This window comes from Mobula birostris, chromosome 2, assembly GCF_030028105.1.
Source record: "Mobula birostris isolate sMobBir1 chromosome 2, sMobBir1.hap1, whole genome shotgun sequence".
Lineage (NCBI taxonomy): Eukaryota > Metazoa > Chordata > Chondrichthyes > Myliobatiformes > Myliobatidae > Mobula > Mobula birostris.
Window position 1 is genome coordinate 13,059,307 of NC_092371.1, and position 22,675 is coordinate 13,081,981.

The 22,675-nt window shown below is 44.3% G+C and overlaps 1 protein-coding gene across 1 annotated transcript in view; it reads right to left on the bottom strand.

The window, feature by feature from the left end:
* Positions 1 to 13,454: 13,454 nt before the first annotated feature.
* Positions 13,455 to 22,675, bottom strand: part of psmb4 (proteasome 20S subunit beta 4) — a 31,749-nt gene continuing 22,528 nt past the window's right edge. Inside the window, exons 3-8 of the mRNA XM_072283446.1 lie at positions 21,414 to 21,497; positions 20,450 to 20,512; positions 17,531 to 17,612; positions 17,317 to 17,433; positions 16,008 to 16,096; positions 13,455 to 13,663 (exon numbers count right to left, since the gene is read on the bottom strand). Of these exons, the coding sequence (XP_072139547.1) occupies positions 13,651 to 13,663; positions 16,008 to 16,096; positions 17,317 to 17,433; positions 17,531 to 17,612; positions 20,450 to 20,512; positions 21,414 to 21,497 (448 nt within the window). The 3' untranslated portion in view covers positions 13,455 to 13,650. The remainder of the gene's footprint in view (positions 13,664 to 16,007; positions 16,097 to 17,316; positions 17,434 to 17,530; positions 17,613 to 20,449; positions 20,513 to 21,413; positions 21,498 to 22,675) is intronic.

Sequence of the window (22,675 nt, forward strand, 5' to 3'; positions counted from 1 at the left end):
CAGGTTCTAACTAGTTTTGGTGTTGGTTAGACATTATACCATGCTTAGAGCAAATAGTTTTTACGTAGCATCTGTTGCATGTTTTAATATTCAAAAAGCAGTGATTCTTCTCACTGACAGTTGGCAAGAAATAAGCAGTAAGATGATTTGGAACCGTTTTGCTCACTGTGGTTTCACGCTTTGAAACTTAGAGATGCCAGAAAAGGACAGGAGTGAAAATGAAATGATTTCACTACTTCAACAAGCAGTAAGATAGTTCAGAACTGCTTTCTCACTGCAGTTTCAAGCATTCAGGCTTAGAGATACCAGAAATAGCTGCGAGTGGAAACGAAACTACTTCAAAAAGTTAGGAATTTAAGTAGAATTTGAATCATCTTAAATGTTACAATGTAAGTGAAGATTTGGAGGATGCATTGTAGCATTGTATGAAGGCAGTCCACTATCCACAGTAGGTGTCTGCGGCTGATTTTGTTCACTTACAGTCAGTGTGTCGTCAATAACTATTTCGAACTGATACAAAGTTTTATAATACTGTAGTAGTATTTGTAGTGTTCTAATATGTTCTGTATTTCACTTAAAGACATAATTTGTTACTCAGTTAAACAGTAGTTTGTCTGTTATATACCTTTTTAACTATTTCCATGAAAATTCAGCTAATTGTGGCAGCCACTTAATTGAACCATAACGTACTGGTCCCAACCTGTCTCAGTTAATTGGAGTCCACTTTCTGAGGCATCACCTTCTGAAGATGTCCTTGACAGAGTGCTGGTTGAACTATATTCACACAGATATGAATAAGTTAATTGGGTATCGTGGGCTTAACTAGTTTGGCACAACATTGTGGGCCCAAGGACTTGACCTACACTGTATTGATCTACATACTGAAAATGACCTATAAATTACTGTTGGCGTTACAAAGCTTTGTGCAAGATGAACTGGGAAGGATGCAGAGAGTTGCAGTAACAAGTTACCTACTGAGACGAATATGGAGAACTGTGTTTTTAATGAGGAAGAATAGAAAATTATTAATTTTATTTCAGAATTAGGTTTAATATCACAACATTTGTGAAATTTGTTGTTTCATGGTAGCAGTACATAATAATAAAAAATACAAATTACAGTAAGTATATATATGAAAAAATTTAAATAAGGAGTGCAAATAAAGAGGTAGTATACAGGGCTTCACTGTCCATTCAGAAATCTGACGGCAGAGGGGAAGAAGCAGTTCCTGAAACATTGAGTATGAAAGTGTAGGAAGAGGTGATATAAGATGTGCCTCCTCCTTCGCGGTAGCAATGAGAAGAAGGCATGTCCTGGGTGATGAAGGGTCTTTAATGGCGGATGCCGCCTCTTTGAAGCATCACTTTCTGAAGATGTCCTCGATGCTGGGGAGGCTATTGCCCATGATGGAGTTGGCTGAGTTTACAACTTTCTGCAGCTTTTACCAATCCTGTGCAGTGGCCCCTCCAGACCAGACAGTGATGCAACCAGTCAGAATGTTCTCTGCAGTACATCAGTAGAAATTTGTGAGTGTAGTGTCATTGGTGACATACAAAGTCTCCTCAATCCCTGTTTATCTGTTTATCATCTGTAAATTTCCTGATGCAGAGAAGGATTTGATGTCAATGTATGGGAAAAGCAACTCAGTGGATGGTTCTAAATCCAGGAGCAAGGGGAACCGATGTAAGTTCTCATTCTTGGTTGGTTGTGATTTTTGCCAATCAGTCCTGATTGTCAGTAAATACTGAGTTTCTCCTTTTCTGGATTATTTTATTTGCACACTCTGAGAAAAATTGTCAGTTAGCAGTTATTAGGAGGCAGGTTAATGTTCTAAGAGTCCTTTTCAAGTTAGTTTGTGTCACCAGCATACAGCATGTTGAGTCTACTTAGAATATAGTATATTACAGCACAATACAGGCCCTTTCGCTCACTATGTTGTACCGACCTTTTCAACCTACCCTAAGATCAATCTAACCCTTCCCTCCCACATAATCCTCCATTTTAATATCATCCATGTTACTATCTAAGAGTCTCTTAAATGTCCCCAACATATCAGCCTCCACCACCACCCCTGGCATTTTCTTGTGGGCATACTCAATAAGTCTCCAGAATAATAACCATGACATAATCAATGAAAGACCACCCAACTAGGGCATTCAACCAGAGTGCAGAAGACCACAGACTGTGCAAATACAAAAAGAAATAATAATAATAATAAATAAGCAATCTGTAGTCAAATGCAGTCCAGCTTATTTTCCACCGAGCAAACACTGGAGGGCAGCACCAGTATGGATGCTGTGCCACACCATTATGGGGTTGAAAGGGACAATAAATCAGCCATGATCGAATGGTGGAGCAGACTCAATGGGCCAAATGGCCTAATTCTGTTCCTGTGTCTGATGGTTTTATGTATAGTGCCATTCTCACATCGTTTGCTCTTGCCAAGACCATAGCTTCCTTCTGCTTTGTTCCACCTGACCAGTCACTAATGTCATTAGCACATCATACCTATTCAGGCCTTTGTTCTTCACACTTTCTCATACAGGTAGTTCTGCTCTAATGCAGGTTTCCCTAATACAAATTGAATATCTGTCCTGGGCCATCTTCTCGCGGCTCCCATTGGAGAAGACTGAAGTCCCACCCACCCGGTTCAGGAACATCTACTTCCCTTCAACCACTTGGTTCTTGAACCAACCTGCATAATCCCAATTACCACCTCAGTATAGCAACCATTCGGCACATCGAGCCTGCTCTGCCATTCCATCATGACTGATTTATTATCCCTCTCACCCCCATTCTCCTGCCTTCTTCCCGTAACCTTTTACTAATCAAGAATCTATCAACTTCTGCTTTAAAGGTACCCAATGACTTTGCACTGCAGTGAATTTTGATGCTTTTCAGTATAATTGTGTAATTTGTGTTTAAAATGGTATTAATGTTTAATTGTATAATTTGTGTTTAAGATGATGCTACTGAAGGCATGCAACAGCTTACTGGTGGTTCAAAAGCAAAGGAATTTAATTAAAAATATTATGAATAATACTTTTTTGAAGTAGTTTTGTGGTAAACTATCACCACAAACAACAAAGAGGCGAGCGAGGGTAAAGTGAATTTGAGAGATGTGCGCTGCAAAATCACTGCACTTGGAGTTGGAGCCGTGCTGGTTGGAGTGGACGATTCGGAGGGGAGAAGATGGGACAGAGGAGTTCCGATGCCCATCCAACTAACCCGGGTGCAAGGGTGGATCTCTCTGGGCACTGAGCCAACTTGGAGAGGTGGAGAACGGCTTCTTTGGCAGCAAAATCCAGATTCAAAGCAAATCACTGGCAGGCGTGCTCTAGACACGGAGCAGTTCACTGCAGTTAGGCCTGGTCCTAATGTGAGGCACAATATGCTGTTTAGTCAATTTAAATGCCAGCCCATATAGTCTGGAAAGGCAGGATGTCTAGAGCTGGGTAAGGTTGGATTCCTCTTGGCACCGACTGATTTGGAAAGGTTGAGAACAGCTTATTTGACAGTGAAATCTAGGCCTGGGGCAATTCACTGCAGCAGAGTCTGGGTCCTAGTACAAGGTTTGGACAATTTAAATGCCGACCCTGATAGTCTGGGGGCTCCTCTCTCTACGACACTAAGACTGTGAGACTGTCCCCTGCTGTTGTTTGTGACGACTTGCCCCACTACCTGACTACCAAGGCTTTGGGCTTACTCTGAACTGCTCAGGGGAATTGGATCTAAAGACTCAATTTGGTTTGGAATGTTGTTGTTTTTTCTCACTTCTATTGTTTGCAAGGTCTATTTTGGTTTTTTTCCCTCTTTCACTGTGGCCACTGGGGGTTGGACTTAATTTTTTAAAATTGGGCTCTTTCGGGTCTCTTGCTTTGTGACTGCTTATAAGCAAACAAATCTCAAGGTTGTATAATTAATACATTATTTGATAATAATTGCACTTTGAATCTTGAAAAACTTCAGCACAATTTATGTTTAGTTTGTGTTCCTGAAATAAATCCTGACCCTAGTGGAAACCCCCTCTCTGGGTAAGGTGGGCTTATTTGCGCAGGTCTGGCAGTGAAGAGTGTGCCCCTAGAGGGGGAATTTCTAGAATGCCTGCAAGATGGCTTTTTAGAACATGTCATGGTTGAGCCCACTAGGGGATTAGCTATTCTGAATTAAGTGTAGTGCAATGAACCACAATTGATTAGAGAGCTTAAGGTAAAGGAACCATTAGGGATAGTTTTCATAACATGATAGAATACACACTGCAATTTGAGAAGGATGAGCTGAAGTCAGATATGTCAATATTACAGTGGAGTAAAGAGAATTACAGAGGCATGAGAGAGGAGTTGGTCAAAATTGATTGGAAAAGAACACTGGCAAGGATGACGGCAGGGCAGCAATGGCTAGAATTTCTGGGACCAATTTGGAAGGTGCATGATATATATATCCCAAAGAGCAAGAAGTATTCTAAAGGCAATATGACACAACCATGGCTGACAAGAGAAGTCAAAGCCAAAGAGAGGGCATATAATAGAGCATAAAATAGTGGGAAGTTAGAGGATTGGGAAGCTTTTAAAAACCAACAGAAGCCAACTAAAAAAGTCATAAAGAAGGAAAAGATGTAATACAAAGGTAAGGTAGCCAATGATATTAAAGAGGATACCAAAAGTTTCTTCAGGTACATAAAGTGTAAAAGAGATGTGAGAGTAGATATCAGACCACTGGAAAATGATGCTGAAGAGGTAATAATGGGGGAAAAAGAAAAGGCGGATGAACTGAATAAGAATTTTGCATCAATATTGACTGTGGAAGACATTAGCAGTTTGCCTGAAGTTCAAGTGTGTCAGGGGGCAGAAGTGTGTGAAGTTGCTATTATTAGGGAGAAGGTTCTAGGGAAAGTGAAAGGTCTGAAGGTAGATAATTCACCTGGGCCAGATGGTGTACACCCCAGTGTTCTGAAAGAGGTGGTTGAAGAAATTGTTGGTGGCATTAGTAATAAACTTCCAAGAATCAATTGATTTTGGCATGCTTCCGTAGGAATGGAAAATTGCAAATGTCAGTCCACTCTTCAAGGGAAATTATAAGCCAGTTAGTCTGATCTCAGTAGTTGGGAAGGTGCTGGAGTTGTTTGTTAAGGATGTGGTTTTGTCATACCTGGAGGCACATGATAAAAAAGGTCACAGTCAGCGTGGCTTCCTTAAGGGAAAATATTGCCTGTCAAAACTGTTGGAATTCTTTGAAGAAATAACAAACAGGATAGACAAAGGAGAATAAGTGGATGTTGTGTACTTGGATTTTCAGAAGGCCTTTGAAAAGGTGCCAAACATGAGGCTGCTTAACAAGATAAGAGCCCATAATGTTACAGGAAAGATGATAGTACGGATAGAGCATTGACTGATTGGCATACAGCAAAGAGTGGGAATAGAGGGAGTCTTTTCTGGTTGGCTGCCGGTGGCTGTGTTCCACAGTGGTCTGTGTTGGGACTGCTTCTTTTTATGTGATATGGCAGTGACTTGGATGATGGAATCGATGGCTTTGTGGCCTAGTTTGTTGGCAATGCGAAGATAAGTGGAGGGGCAGGTAGCTTTGAGGAAGTAGAGAGGCTACAGAAGGACTTAGACAGATTAGCAGAATGGGCAAAGAAGCAGCAGTTGGAATACGGTGTTGGGAATTATATGTCATGCACTTTGGTACAAGAAATAAGAAGGTTGAATATTTTCTAAATGGAAAGAAAATTCAAAAATTTGAGGTGCAAATGTACTTGGGAATCACTAAAGGTTAATTTGCAGGTTAACTTGGTGGTGAGGAAGGCAAATGTGGTGTTAGCATTCATTTCGAGAGGACTGGAATATAAAACCAAAGATGAAATGTTGAAGCTTTATGAAGCATTGGTGAGGCCTCACTTGGTGTATTGTGAGCAGTTTTGGGGCCCCTTATCTAAGAAAGGATGTGCTGATATTGGAGGGGATTCAAAGAGGGTTCACAAAAATGATTCCGGGATTGAAAAGCTTATCATATGAGGACCGTTTGATGGCTCTGAGTCTGTATTCACTAGAATTCAGAAGAATGAGGGGTGATCTCATTAAACCTATTGAATTTTGAAAGTCGATGGAGCGGATGTGGAACAGATGTTTTCAGGTCCTAAGACCTGAGGACACAGCCTCAAAATTAAGGAGTGTCATTTTAGAATGGAGATAAGGAGATTTTTTTTAGCCAGAGAATGGTGAATCTGTGGAATCAGTTGCCACAGGCAGCTGTGGAGGCAAGTCATCGGGTACATTTAAGGCAGAGGTTGATAGATATTTGATTGATCAGGGCATGAAAAGATACAGGGAAAAGGCAGGTGGCTGGGGCTGATAGGAAAAATGGATCAGCCATGATGAAATGGTGTAGATGCGATGGGCAAAGTGGCCTAATTTTGCTCCTATATCTTATGGACAAGGCAGACTGTGATAGGTGAAGCCAGTGGGTGGGAAAGGTAAAGGGCCGGAAAAGAAAGAATCGTAGGAGAGGAGGGAGGACCGTGGTAGAAAGGGAAGAAGGAGGGCACATTGTGATGTGATAGGCAGGTGAGGAGAAGAGATAAGAGGCCGGAGTGAGGAATAGAGGGAAAGGAAGGGGGAAAAGACATTAAAAGGCAGTGGAAACATTACGTGTGCAACAAAATCCAAGTTGGTTATAACAACATCTTGTTTGGGAACTAGAGAACCAATTAAAATCTACTTTGCATATTGACAAGCAGTTAGAAGTTGTCTTGGGATTTAAACACAGTCTCGGGGGGAAGATCATGTAACCTCGCAGTAAGTAATGAAAAAAAGCGCGAGGTAGTGTTCTTGGGTTCATAGTCTGTTCTGAAATCTGACAGTGGAGGGGCAAAAGCTGTTCCTAAAGCACTGAGAGTGGGTGTTCGGGATCCTATACCTCCTTGCTAATGATAGCAATGAGAAGAGGGCACGTCCTGGGTGGTAAGGGTCCTTAAAAAATGGAAGCTGCCTTTTTGAGGCATCACCTTTTGAAGATAATCTTTAATCTCTAATGTTTCAGAAGTAAATTCAAGAGGCTGATAACGGCTGTCCTTGAGCCTGGTGGTATCTCTTCCTGTGGTTTTATATCTTCTGCCTTACATGAGAAGGGTAAGTGAGAGAATGAACATTTGGGGGAGGTCCTTTCTTCCCACTCTCTGAGCAGGAAAGTCAATATAGCTGAATAGTGAGCAGGAACAGAGTTGACCTAGGTTTGTGCAGGCATCAAGTCTTGAAGGCAGCAGGACATTAAACTATGAGGAATCTAGGAGCTGTGAATGAAGAACAAAATAAAGAAAGGAAGGTGTGTAGACACAAAAGATCCTGCAGGTGCTGGAAATCTTGAGGAAATTAGCAAGTCATTGTTGGGGAATACAAGTTGTCACTTCAGGCTGAGATACTTCATCAAATTTTATAGAAGCTTTTATATGAACTAGATTAGGCCCCAACAGGAGAATCATGTTTGGCTCTGGTCACACCACTTTGGGAAGATGCTAATTGGAATAACGGAAGAATTTCAGCTCGGGGTTTAGATAGGGAAAGCTAGGGTTAGAGTGAAGGAAGAGATCTGATTGGAATTGATCATAAGATCATAAGACACAAGAGAAGAATTAGGCCATTTGGCCCTCCTAGTCTTCTCCATCATTCCATCATGGTTGGTGGGTTATTTGGTGGCTGTGCATAACCCCCAGTGTTTGGTTGAGTGAGGGGGACCGGGGATTTGATGGGAATGGGTTACAGGGAAAGTTAGTGAGGGATGTGGGACTGCTCTGAGAGACCATAAGACAAAAGAGCAAAACTAAACCATTCAGCCTAATGAGCCTGCTCTGCCATTCCATCATGGCTGATTTATTATCCCTCTCAACCTCATTCTGCTGCCTGCTCCCCTTAATCTTTGACACCCTGGCTAATCAAGAAACTATCAATCTCCGCTTTAAATATACCCAATGACTTGCAATGAACTCCACAGATTTACCAGCCTCTGGCTAAAGAACTTCCTTCTCATCTCTGTTGTCTGGGAATGACCTTCTATTCTGAGGTAGTGCCCTCTAGTAATAGATTCCTCCACTGTAGGAAACATCCTGTGGGAGTGGAACTGACCTCAATGGGGTTGGCTCAGGTCAAACTGAGAGAAGCTTAGCAGGTGGTTTAAGGACCAGAAGACAGGTGCAGATCGGGAGATAGTGATGGTTGGGGTTCTCAAAGAGGGTTGGACATTTGAAGGGAAATACACTGCAAGACAATGGGATGTGACTCTCACTGCAGCCAGCATGCACGGATGGGCTGAGAGACCTCATGCGCCCCTGCAGTTGTGTATTTCTAAAGACGGTTTCCCTGAATTTATATTAAGCATCAGTTATTGACATCTGCTAGTTTTGCTGTTATTCAAATTCAAGTTTAATTGTCATTCAACCGTACACACGAATACAGCCAAACAAAACAGCATTCCTCTGGGGCCAAGCTGCAAAGCACACTACCAACAGTCACACACAGCACACAGCACTTACAGCGCAAATATAGCAGAAAAACATATAGTTACAAAACATATGAGAAAAAACAATCATACTATAGCTCTAATCCCTGGGTGTCATGGCCTGTGCATGGATGCTGGCCTGGAGCCACTTCCTGCCAGAACAAGCCCAGAGCAATTTCTCATCTCGCCTGTGCAGCCGTAGACAAACACAATCTAGCTTGTCTTCCACCAAGTGAGCACCGGAGAACGGCGGCAATGGGAGGGAGCAGCCCCTCTACCCAGCACGGAATCAAGTGGCACACAACCTGTCTCAGTGCCTCCTTCCCTGGCTGCTGCTACAGGTGATTCCCGAGGCACGAGGGCCTGATATACGCCACACAGCTCCCCCTGCCATTGGTCTCACCAATGAACCAGTGAATTGGACTTGCACTATCCTACATTACTAATGTCCGAGTATAGCAGTATTCACTTATCAATGAGTGTTTGTTGCCAGCATGAATGCCAGGCCATTGTGTCCGTTCATTTCTAATAAACACACTTGCACATTTACTTAGCGATGATGCCAGTGACCAACCTCTCACCTGTAGGTACCTCTTGGCTGGGTCATGGCTCCACCTTCTATAGGACACTGTTTATTCTCTCCCAATAGGTTTGTCGTAGTGCTGGAGTCCTTGTAAATCTCCCTGCACCCTCTACACTGCCTCAGTATCCTCACAATATGGTTTAGGATTGTGATTATGGCTTATCATAAGACCGTAAAATATAGGAGCAGAATTAGGCCATTTGGCCTATCAAGTCTGCTCCATCATTTCATCATGGCTGATCCAATCTTCCTCTCAGCCCCAATCTCCTGCCTTCTCCCCATATCCCTTCATGCCCTGACCCATTAAGAATCTATCAACCTCTGCCTTAAATATACATAAAGAATTGGCCCCCACAGCTGCCTGTGGCAAATAATTCCACAGATCCACCACTCTCTGGCCAGATTCCTTCTCATCTCCTATCACTTCCCCATGCAGTGGTGCGATGAATCAGGAAGCCTAATAATATCATCAAGGATGCCCGCCACCCTGGCAGGTATCTGTCTCTACCGGCTGGGAGAAGATACAGGAGCTGGAAAGCCCAGATGACAGGGCTTAAGAACAGCCCCTTCCCCACTGCTCAAAGTTCAAAGTATTGGGGGCCAAGCAGGTGCTACATCTTGCCCAAGGGTGACCTGCAGGCTAGTGGAGGGAGGGAGCGCCTTACACCTCCTTTGGTAGAGACACATCTCCACCCCACCATCCTAAGTAAATAATACAGTGTGCATAAGTTGTAGAGTCCTTGAAAGAAAGTCCATAGGTTGTGGAGTCAGTTCAGAATGACTGGTGTCAAACTTCTGAAGCAAAACACCTCTCTCACACCCCTTCCTGTTCTTAATTCTACCTCTTCTGTTACTGTCACTCCAGGGTCTTTCCTTTTGCACTACAATCTTTGCACCATTGCATTGATTGGTTTGTCTCCGTGTTTGTTGTATTTACTGCTGACTCTGTGAGCACAGTAGTGTACAGGACTATGACAATAAACATCTGAAACTATTGCACATCCAGCTTCATACCTAGTTGCTGCTTGTGCCCAGGCCTGCCAGTGGCCATCCACTTGAATTTTATTTCCCATTCCTCCATGTCAGTCCATGGCCTGCTCTACTACTGCGATGAGGACACACTCAGGTTGGAGGAGCAACACCTCATATTCCCTCTGGGTAGCCTCCAACCTGTTGGTATGAACACCGATTTCTCGAACTTTTGATATTTGACCCCCACCTTTCCTTCACCATTCCCCATTCCTCTTTCCTCTCTCACCCTATCTCCTATCACACCTCCCTCTGGTACTCCTTCTGCTTCTCTTTCTTCCATGGTCCTCAGTCTTCTCTGATCAGTCCCCCTTCTCCAGCCCATGGATGAAGTATAGCCACTGTCATGCCTTCTTTGTATTTGCTTCAATATGTTGGACCCAGGATAGATACTCAGAGACATTGGCATCCAGAAACTTGAAACTGCTCACCCATTCCACTGCTTCTCCCTTGAGAACTGGTGTGTGTCCCCCCGACATACCTTTCCAGGAGTCTATATTAGTCCTACCGTTGACTGAAAGGTTATTGCTATGACACCACTCAACCAGCGGATCTATCTCGCTCCTGTACACCTCCCTGTCACCAACTGAAATTCTGCCAACAAGTTATGTCATCAGTAAATTTATAGACTGCATTTTGAGCTGTGCCTAGCCACACAATCGTGGCCGTAGAGGGAGTAAACACGGCTCCTTGAGTTGTGCCAGTGTTGATTGTCAGTGAGAAGATATTATTTCCAATCCACACTGACTGCGGTCAGAAAATCAAGGATCCATTGCAAAGGGAGGTACAGAAACCCAGGCTTTGGAGCTTGTTGATTAGAACGGAGGGTATGATTGTGTTGAACGTTGAGCTGTAATGAATAAACCACAGCCTGAGGTAGGTATTGTTATTGTCCAGGTGATCCGAGGCCAAGTGGAGAGCCAGTGAGATTGCATCTGCTGTAACCTAATGTGGCAATAGGCAAATTGCAGCCTTGCCTAAGCAGGGTTCTGGCATGACCAATCTCTCAAAGCACTTCATCACAGCAGACATGAGTGCAACTGGGTGAGAGTCATTGAGGCAGCTCACCCTGCTTCTTGGGCACTGGGATGATTGTGACCCTTCTGAAGCAGCCGGGAGCCTCCGAATGAACCAGTGAGAGATTGTTCATGTTCTTCAACACTCCCGCCAGTTGGTTTGCACAAGTTTTCATGCCCTACCAAATACACCATCAGAGCCTGATGTGTTGTGAGAGTTCACTCTCCTGAAGGATGTTGACATCAGCCTCTGAGACAGAGATCACAAGGTCACCAGATTTGCACAGGTGTAGTTTTATCTCCCTTTCAAAGTGTGTGGGTGAAAATGCTGATTTATTTAGTTTGCAATCAATGTTCCCTCTCATTTGTAACGACCAGTGACATTTCTGTTTTGAGGCACTTCATCAGGACTGGAAAGTTGGGGGGTAGGAGTAGGGTTTCACATATCGCCTGCCAGCTTGTACTCCTCCCACTTCTTATTCTTCCTTCTGCCCCCTTCCTTTCCAATCCTGGTGAAGGGTCTCGACCCAAAACATCAGCTGTTTATTCTCCTCCATAGATACTGCCTGACCAGATGAGTTTCTCCAGCACTTTGTGAGTATTGCTCAAGATTTCTGGCATCCGCAGAATTTCTTGTTATTTGTAACATTTTGTAGTTAGTTATGGTTCAAAACCAGAACTTAAGTGTAGGACATAGGACATGAAGACATTAGGATTGAGACAAACTCCACTTAGTCCGTTTGCTTTTGTAAGTCACACCTGAGATGGGAGCACTCTGATCTGGAAGTGACAAGGTCAAAGGTCTGAGGCCAAATTTAGAGCCCCAAAAACTGACATTCAGACAATTAAACATAGAACAGTACAGCACTAGACAGGCCTTTCGGCTCATGATGTTGTGGCGAAAACTCTTATGACTGACTTAAAGAGAGGGAAGCTCTCCTGGTGTCAGGCTATCTGTTTTATCAACCCTCATTCAACATCATTAAGTCTGAATTAGGATATGAGCACTTTGGTCATCATAGGAACTTGCTGTGTGTGATGCACAGATGTACCAGGGAGAGCATTCTAACTGGTTGCATCATTGTCTAGTATTGAGGGGCTACTGCAGAGGAACAGAAAATGCTGCAGATGGTTGCAAACTTAGCCAGCTCCATCATGAGCACTGGCCTCCCCAGCACCCATGACACCCTCAAAAGGCAAGGCCTCAAAAAGTCGGCATTCAATCACCCAGGACATTCCCTCTTCTCACTGCTACTATGAGGAATTAGGTACAGGAGCCTGAAGACACACACTCAACATTTTAGGAACAGCTTCAGATTTCTGAACAGACAACAAACCCCTGAACACTTCAATGTTTTTGCTCTTTTTGCACTACTCATTAAATTCTATATACACTGTATTGTGCAAATGTCTTTAGCACAAATATATAACTAGGGTGTTTAAGGCTTTAGCACAGTACTGTATATTGGCTAAAATAGGAAGGTGGTTGGGAAACAGATATAAGAGTTTTTAGCTTTGTATTAGCTCAGTAGTATTAAGTGTTATTTGGTAATTGGAAAGACATAGCTATGTGTATGTGCCTAAAATTTTTGCACAGTAAATGAATGAATGAAAAAAAATTAGTGCAGACTCCCTGTGCCTTCATTGCCTTCCCGCATGAAAACGTCTCAAAAATCACTACTTTTTAATTCGGCATTGGTTAGCCCAAATGACTAATACACAACCAATGCCATTCAAAAACTTAGTTTTAAGCATGGTGTAGTGTCTAATGGCTATACAAGTGCATGCAACTGACGCTAGTTAGAAACTGTTGCATCCTCCAAATTATTCATGGTTCCTAATTTGAAGTAGTGAAATAGTTTCATTTTCACTCCCAGCCCTTTCTCGCATCTCCAACCCTTAATGCTCAAGACCGCTTATTTCTCACCATCAGTGACAAAAATCACTGATTTTGAACACAAACACACGCAACTGGCAATATTTAAAAACTGTTCATTCTAAGCACGATGTACTGTAGTGTCAAACAGCCACACAAGTACACGCGACTGACACTAGTTAGAAACTATTTGGCTACAGTCCCCCCAATTAAGCAGCATAGTGTCCCAAATAAGCGAAGAAAATCCCAGCTATTTTCTCCATAAGTTTTCATTCTTGCACTGTACTGCTACCGCAAAACACCAAATTTCATCACACATCAGTAATAATTAGGCAAATATACTGAGTTCCAGTCCACAGAGCTACAGGAGCACTGTACCATTGTGAAACCCGTTTTTTGATTCAGTTGTTCCTCAGAAAAATGTCTCACGAGAACGAAGAATGCAAGCGAAATGCCAGTCTTCGAAGACAGTATTTTATTTTTTATGTTACTTATCTCTGCCCACCCCAGCCCATTATAAAACATATACACTGAAACAAACACAATGGAACAATTCCAAGAGATGCAACAGCAAACAAGCAATGGCTTTTCGAGTCCTCTGTGGAAAGGTTCCGCTCCTGTTGATTCACCAGTCCTGCTGTGGACGCTGAGCTCTTCTATTCAAACCCACTGAAACAGAAAGAGTTTAAGTCATATAATTATTGGACAGCAATGTGAAGAGGCACAGAGCAGAGAACTAGCAATCACAAATGCTACTTCTAACCATCTCTATTAATTTTTGTTACATTATATTGGGGGGGGAGAGAGAGAGAGACACACAGAGAGATATATATATAGATATAGATATAGATAGATAGATAGTGGAGCCTGCCCTGAGCTTGGAGGACTGTCTGTATCTGTGTGTCCGAGTGAATGTATGGAAGGGAGGAAAGCTGTTGTTTTGTTCCAGCTATGCTGAACATTGTGAGCATTCTACATTGGCGTGAAAATGTGTGGACCCCAGCAAGTGCTAAGGTTGTGTTGGTTGTTAACACTGTATGTTTCGATGTACACGTGATAAACAAATGAATCTGAATCTGAGAACGGCTGATGTGCTTCCAGCTCAGGATGGTTCAGGATCACATGATGAAAACACCATCACCCTGAGGTTCTGGAGCAGCACAGCTCACAGCTTCAGAGACGCAGGTTAATCCCGACCTCTGGTGCTGTCTGTGTGTGGAGTTTGCACATCTCCCTGTGACCGGTGCGTTTCCTCCGGTTGCTCTGGATCCAACTCTGTCATTTTCTTTGCAGTTGAACAATTATTTATCTGCTTATATCTCAAGTACAGTAATTCTTTTTTTTTGGTGTGTGTGCCTGCGTGCGAGTCTGAGCGTGTGCGTCTGCGAGTGCTTGCGTGTGTCTGGGATGATGGATTTTTTCATGGCTTTTTCCGGGGGGGGGGAGAGAGGGGGGGGAGAGAGGGGGGGGAGAGAGGGGGGGGAGAGAGGGGGGGGAGAGAGGGGGGGGAGAGAGGGGGGGGAGAGAGGGGGGGGAGAGAGGGGGGGGGAGAGAGGGGGGGGAGAGAGGGGGGGGAGAGAGGGGGGGGAGAGAGGGGGGGAGAGGGGGAGAGAGGGGGAGAGAGGGGGGGGAGGGGGGGAGAGGGGGAGAGAGGGGGAGAGAGGGGGGGGAGGGGGGGGAGAGGGGGGGGAGGGGGGGAGAGGGGGGGGAGGGGGGGGAGAGACTGTGTGGCGCGCCACTCCTCACACAGACATTTTCACATTATTTTCCCTTTATTTTACGAGGTTGAGTTGCGGCGTCCCCACTCAACCCGGCACGGATGGAAAGCGTGCTCGAGGGGCGGACCCGACTAGTTTCGAACCCGGGAACCTCTGCTCCCAGGTCCAGCGCCGATGTCGTTACGCCACCAGCCGGCCCAAATACGGTAGTTCTTCTATGCATATAATACTTTATTAAGTTTCCAGTGGCTATGCAGAGTATAATTCTGGAATGCTCTGGAAGCTTCTTTGTTCTGCATCAAGTGTATAAGTGTGCTCATTGGTTCATTTTTACTGCAGTATTGAATAAGTATTTTCTAATTGGTTAATTGTTATCTGTAGATTGGAATTTAATTTTCCCTTATCTCTGAATATAAAGTAGCTAAGCACAAAACAGCACCATGCCACGAGCTCCTGCTCCCATTTCCTTTGTTCTATCAACTCTTAATAAAACAACCGTGAAGACAAAGGTTTTGTGCCATTCCTGACTTCAAAAAGTACCTTGGATTTAAGCATCAGAATCCATATTCCAACATTCCAAACACATGCTGGTTGGTGGGTTGGTACGCGCAGGCCTGCTGTAAGTTGCGCGAGTACGTGGGTGAGGAGTGAAGTTTAGGGGTTGGGTGTTGTGGTTGATGGGGATGTGGGAAAGATTAACATGGTATATCTTTAAAAAAAAAACTGTTGCATACTGAACTATTGGGGCTGTGACTGTAGAGTTCCGCTGTAGTAATCCTAGATGGGAATGTTTGATGATTCCCTTCAGAGCTGCATGCAAAAAGTTGCCACTCTCTGGCCCCATCTTTCTTATTCTGATCCTGGTTTGTGTAGGATCAGTGTAAATGGGTGACTGAGGTAACAGACATTCAATGGGCTGAATGGCCCCTTTTGGGTGCTGTACCTCTCTATGCCTTCAGGTTGTGAACACCCTGGTCCTTTTCCAGGAGTTACTTTAGTGCACATTACCCAGTGCAGAAACTACAGTTAACATGGAGAGTGAACAATGAAAATGGGTGGATAGGAGATGGCTGAGAACACTGTCGTGTCCTGGATGAGGTTAAGTTCATTCACTGCGCTCATCTAGAAAAGAGGAATGAAAATGTGCAACATTGCTGGGGTGTTCCTGGAGGAGAGACTTTGGGTGGGGGATCAGGAGACAAGTTCTTGCCGCAGCATACCCGTGTCCAGTAGCTCTGCTTTCTCAGTCTCTCAACAGCCAAATCAACCTCTTATCTACCATCACTCATATGTACCTTATCATATGTGCTATTTCCCAGTTGGTGTCAGCCGAGAGCGGTCCTTCGATTTCCACGCCGGCCATAGTGACTGTCGCTAATTGGTACTGCGAGGCAAACAGCAAACGTGTTAAGAATTACAACAGCAGTACAATGAGCAAAGACTTGGTCTCCTTTTAAAACATATGTCTTTTAAAAATCGGGAAGATATAAATGATGCTTCCCCAGATCATTGCATGAATTGTTGAGTTTTAGTTATAAGGAGAGTTTGGACAAATTTGTATTTCTTTCTCTGAGTGTTGGAGGTTGAGGGAAGATATGACAGTCAGAATCTTCTTTGCCATGATAGGGGTATCAATGACAAGGATACATAGGTTAAAGAGTTTTAAGGGACAAACACACACACACACGTAAATTTCTCCAACCCCGCTCACTGCAATTGCTTTTTCCTGTCACTGCACTTACTGGTGAACAGTTTGATGGTTACCAAGATACAGCACAAACAGGACCCTGAGCCCACCAAATCAGTGTTGTATATCAGCCACTGATTTTCATTAATGCTGATATGTTTTTATTAGTCATACGGCATGGATACTGGCCCTTTGGCCCAACTTGTTCATGCTGACCAAGGAGCCCACCAAAGCTTGTCCCATTTTCCTGTGTTTGGCCCTTATCCTTCCAAACTTTCCCTATTCATGTACAGTACTATCCAGAGCAACAAACACAAAATGCCAAAGGAACTCAGCAGGTCGAGCAACAGCTATGGGCGGTACAGGCAGAGACGCTTCATCAGAACTTTGTAATCCAAATGACTTTGAAATATCATCACTGAACCTGCCTGCAAAATCTTCTGAAATTCCTTGCAGCCTCGCGAAGGGAGGTTGCCAAAGCAAGCTGTGATGCACCTGCGTACTGATGTTTTCTATGACACATCTTTAAAAATTGATTCAGGTCAATGGGGGCATGTCGATTTCCTTACCCTCTTGAGGAAGTATAGAGGCTTTTTCTTGGCCATAGCATCCCATAGCTGGACCTGGACAAATTATTGGTGATTTACAGTGTTAAGGCTACTTGTTCCTTTGTCTGCAGCAGCATAAAGTACAGGAGGAACTAAGCAGGTCAGGTAGCATCTACAGAGAAAAATAAACAGGATTTGAGGCCTCAACCCAAAACAAACAGGCCATTTCTCCCCATTACTGTTTCCTGACTTGCAGAGTTCCTCCAGCATTTTGTGTGTTGCTCCAATTCCAGCATCTGCAGTCTCCTGTGCCTTTGTCCACCCGCCTCAGAACTTGTGTTAATCCAGGCTCGGGCCAGCTTTGCTTACCCGGTTATAAGACCGCGCATCCCGGTAATAAAGGACCTTCAAGCAGCGCTCGATCAGCTGGCGAGCTTCATCTTTGGAAATGACGGATTGGCTTTCAGCGGCTTCCCTCATCAGGGGCTGTGGGTGAAAACCAAAACTATCAGTACAAAGGCAAGAGGGAAGGAACAAAACTTCGGAGAAATGGCACTTAGCCCCAAAGGTGATGGGGACTCACCTGTGCGAGGTAGGCGCCGAAACCAGTTGCCACTGTCGGAGCCTCATAGGCGACGCCAAGCTTGTCTACGTAACCCAGAAAGCTGCAAATGTTGGGCAGGGTTTTAAACTCTGTTATTTACCCATTTCACAACACCATACAAGACATAAAAACAGAATAAGGCCATTTGGCCCATCAAGTCTACTCCACCATTTGATCCTGGCTGATTTATTATCCCTCTCAACCCCATTCTCCTGCCTTCTTCCCATTACCTTTGACACCCTTACTAATCAAGAACCTATCAACTTTCACTTTAAATGTACCCAATGACTTGGCCTCCACAGCCGTCTGCGACAATGAATTCCACAAATTCATCACCCTGTGACTCAAGAAATTCTTCCCATCTCTGTTCTAAATAGATGTCCTTCTAGTCTGAGCCTGGACCTTCTGGGCCGAGACTCTCCTGATAACAGAACATCTTCCCCACTTTTACTATATCTAAACCTTTTAATATTCAGTATGTTTTAATGAAAATCCCCCCACCTTTCTTCTAAACTCCAGCAAGTTCAGGTCCAGAGCCAAACACTCTGCATACATCAACCCTTTCATTCCAGGAATCATTCTTGTGAACCTCCTCTGGACCCTCTCCAATGCCAGCACATCTTTTCTTAAATAAGGGACCCAACATTGCTCACAATACTCCAAGCGCAGTCTGACCAATGCCTTATAAAATCTCAGCCATACATCCTTGCTTTTGTATTCTAGTTCTTTTAAAATGAAAGCCTTCCTTACTACCAACTTAACCTTTAAGGAATCCTGCAAGTGGACTCCCAAGTCCCTTTCAACAGTCAGTTGTAATCTGGTGACTAGTGGTGCTTTATCAATCACCACCTGGTGTCACTGGTTTCTGAAGCCCAACACTAGTGAGTCAAAGCTACGTCTTTCCAGGTATCAGAACAGTGGAGCCTACATGACTTTATAAGGGAACTACTGCAACCTTTGATGTATTCAGTCAAGACCCACCATGAAATTGGCTGAAGAATGCCACAGCTCAGAGGGCTACTTTACTGTTTGAGGCAATGCAGTCCGACACCACAAGAACAGACCCTTTTGCCCATCACCACCTTCCTGACCATCAAGCACCTATCTATACCAGTCTGGTTTCCCAGCACTTAAAGATTAAGCTCTATTTGTCACATGTACATCAAAACATGCTGTCTGTGTCATCGACCAACAGTCTGAAGCTGTGCTGGGGGCAAGAGTCACCATGGTTCCAGCCCCAACCTACTTACCCTAACTTACTAACCCTAAGGAGAGGGAGACACGGCATCATCTGCAGTGTGGCTGGTTTAAAACACGTGCACAAAACGCTGGAGGAAAGTTAGGCAGAATCTATGGAGGCGAATAAACAGTTGACATTTTGGGCTGAGAGCCTTCAAAGGGGTTTATTAAATTGGAGTTTAGTATATACTAGTATAGTATGTGCTTCCTTAGACAGAGGGGAAAGGTGTCAGTAACAGGCTCTTGGTACAGCCAGCACTGCCCAATTACACCTATGCGACCAATTAATCTACTAACCCATATGTCTTTGAAACATGGGAGGAAACTCATACGGTCACAGAGAGAATGTTACAAACTTCTTACACTTATTTATTAAAATAGCATTATGCTAACCGCCACACTACATTTTGGTTGAGGAGTAGATAGAGCTGTGAAAGAGACATGCAAAATATTTCATCAAGCACATCAGAACCACAAGTAGCACAGAACTTACTCGGCAGAACAGGATTTCCTTTCCTTCCCTGATGGACTGAAAGGACCAGCTGATTTTCAGGATGGCCTCTCATGGTTTACAGGTTCCAGACTGCTGGATTAAACACACGAGTTGGCCCTGGTGAGGATTTTGCCCTCCACTGTTGGAACAGCTTTGTTGGAACAATCATTGTGCTCCAGCAGCCTACTCATGCTTGTGATTGCCTAGTGCAGGGGTCCCCAACCTTTTTTGTACCGCGGACCGGTTTAATATTTACAGTATTCTTGCGGACCGGCCACCCGGGGGGGGGGGGGGGGGTGTCAAGTAGGGTTAAACTCACCTCAACATGTATTTTACAGTTAGGGTTGCCAACTTTCTCACTCCCAAATAAGGGACAAAAGTAGCAGTCAAATCCTGATGAAGGGTCCCGGCCCGAAATGTCCACTGTACCTCTTCCTATAGATGCTGCCTGGCCTGCTGTGTTCACCAGCGTTTTGTATGTGTTGATGAGACATGTGTTTACCCCGAGAAAGACTACCATGACCATGAAGCCTTGCGCGGGTTGCTGTGTGCGCATGCGTGATGTGCGCATGCCTGTACCTGCCAATTTTTTTCTCCACAAATTGGTTTTGGCTTAATCTTCCCGACTACACTGTACATACATTATTTCTACTTTATATAGGCTGTGTATTTATCATATCATTCCTGATTTTACTATATGTTAAGGGCGGTCCCGTATGGGACAAAACAATTTAGCCCGATATACGGGATGTTCCAGCAAATACAGGACAGTTGGCAACCCTATGTTCAAGTTCAACAGTGCGTGACAGGGAATGAGGAAAGGTGCAGCTGACTCATCGTTTCCTCGTGGTCTGGTAGCACATGCTTTGCGGCCCGGTGGTTGGGGACCGCTGGCCTAGTGCACTCCAGATGCCAATCCAGCCACCTGGAACCTATTGACCATGAGAGGCCATTCCTGAAAATTATCTGGCTCTTTCGGTCCATCAAGGAAGAGAGGTTGTGCAAGTTCTGGGCTACCTGTGGTTCTGATGTGGTCGACGGAGTGGTATGCACATCTCATTCACAGCTCTATAGCCAATAGTAAGACCTTTCCCTTCCATCCAAGGGACCAGACACAAATCAACACCTGGCTCTCACCCCTCCTCATTCCAAGTTCAGCAGCCTACCTCTCGTTGTTGCTTATTCCACCGATGACCACTGTGTTCCACAGAGGATTCATCTTGCACCTCCTGGGGAAAAAAGAGAAAGCTTGAGCCATAGAGCATGGGAATGCTCAGAACACAAGAGATTCTACAGATGCTGGAAGTTGAGAGCGACACACACACGATGCTGGAGGAACTCTGCCAGGAAGTGGATAAACAGTTGACGTTTGGAGCAGAGACTGGGAAGGGAGAGGGAAGAAGCTAGAATGAGGAGGTAGGGGAAGGGTAAGGAGTAAAAACTAGAAGGTGATAAGTGAAGCCAGGTGGGTGGGGGAGGAAGAAAGAAGCAGGGAGTTGATAGGTGGAAAAGGTAAAGGGCTGGAGAAAAAAATCTGATAGGAAAGGAGAGTGGACCATGGGAGAAAGGGAAAAGGGTACCAGAGGAGGTGATTGGCTGGTGACGAGAAGAGGTAAGAGGGCAGCCAGAGTAGGGAATGGAAGGAGGAGGAAGAGGGAGGGGGAAAGCCATTGTAAGTTAAGAGAGATCGATGTTTATGCCATCAGGTTGGAGGTTGCACCTCCAACCTGAGAATGGCCTCACCGTGCCGGTAGGAGGCCGTGGACCAACATGCTGGAATGGGAATAGGGATTGCTGCGAAGCTCTCAGTGCTTACCATCATCGTAGTAGTATGACAGCATAGTGGGTAGCGCAACACTATTACAGTGCGCAGTGATTACTGATTGCGGTTCAATTCCCACCTTTGACTGTAAGGAGCTTGCACGTTTCCACTCTGACTGCGTGCGTTTACTCCCACATTACAAAGATGCAGAGATTATGGTTAGTGAGGTGTGGGCATGCTGTGTTGGTGCCGGAAGCGTGGCGACACTTGCGGGCCGTCCCCAGCGTATCCTGGGTCTGCATTGGTCGTAGATGCAAACAACATACTTCACTACGGGTTTCAATGTACACGTGACAAACAAAGCTCACCTGTTATACATGACTCTGGTCAGCCAGGAATGGATTGCTTTTGGACTATAACCATGACCATCTCCAAGTAACTCTTCGTCGATCCTATGGAACAAATGGAGAGCATTAAAACTTGCCATTTGGCCCATCTGTGCCCTACTTACATTGACACCATGTGAACCTCTTAACGTCCCTCAGATATCACCCATCTTAAATGCTACCTTAACCAATCCCTGGAGAAGGTACTAGAGAACCCACAGTCTCCAGTACTGTACAATCTACAGTACAGGAACGTCAGCTCATCTAGTCCGTGCTGAACTGTTAGTCTTCCTCTCCATCATCATGGACATGATGTCCATACAGTTTGGAACAAGCTACAGGGATTTCCTGGATTATGGCATATTTAATTTATGGGGAAGTCCAGCTTTATGTAAATTCTCCCATAAGTTTGAGAAGAATTTTTCAAGTCAGTAATAATGTTAATATTAACTGGTTAAAATGACAAACATACAAGAAATTCTGTGAAATAAAAGAATAGCAAAAGTATGCAGAGTGTTATGATATATGTATATAGAAAATAGACATTTCTGACTTTGGGAAAACTAAAATTGATTTGGGGGGGGCAGACATCAGGAACTGAACCCTTTCCTAACCCAGGGACTGCGTGTACTTGCATTTCTGTGGTAACAGAAACGCACAGCAGATTAAGCAGCATCTATGGAAAGTGGAACAGTTAATGTTCAAGTTAAAGACCCTTCATCACATCCTGTTCTGAACTGTGAACTGTTCCCTCTCTCTGTAGACACTACTTGACCTGCCGACAAGTTTGCAGCGTTTTCTGATTTCCAACATCTGCAGTTTGTTTTGTCGACACCTACATAGCACCGTTTAGCACAGAAAAGCCTTACAGCCAATCACTTATTTTTGAAGCAAGGTCACTGTTGTAATATGGGAGGTGAGACAGACAGTTTGTGCACAGCAAACTCCCACAAATAAAAAACAACGTCCAAATTATTGGCTCTTTTATTTTATTTATTCAGGGATACAGCGTAGAACAGACCCTTCCAGCCCAACGAGCCTCACCGCCCAGCAACCCACTGATTTAACCCCAGCCCAATCACAGGACAATTTACAATGACCAATTAACCTACAAACCGAGCAATATACACAAAATGCTGGAGGAATTCAGGCCAGGCACTAAATTTAAAAGATTTAATAGATTTAAAAGTAGATTTTAGAACTACTCCTCATCTTCTTCTCCCAGTACTGCTGAAGGGTCTCGG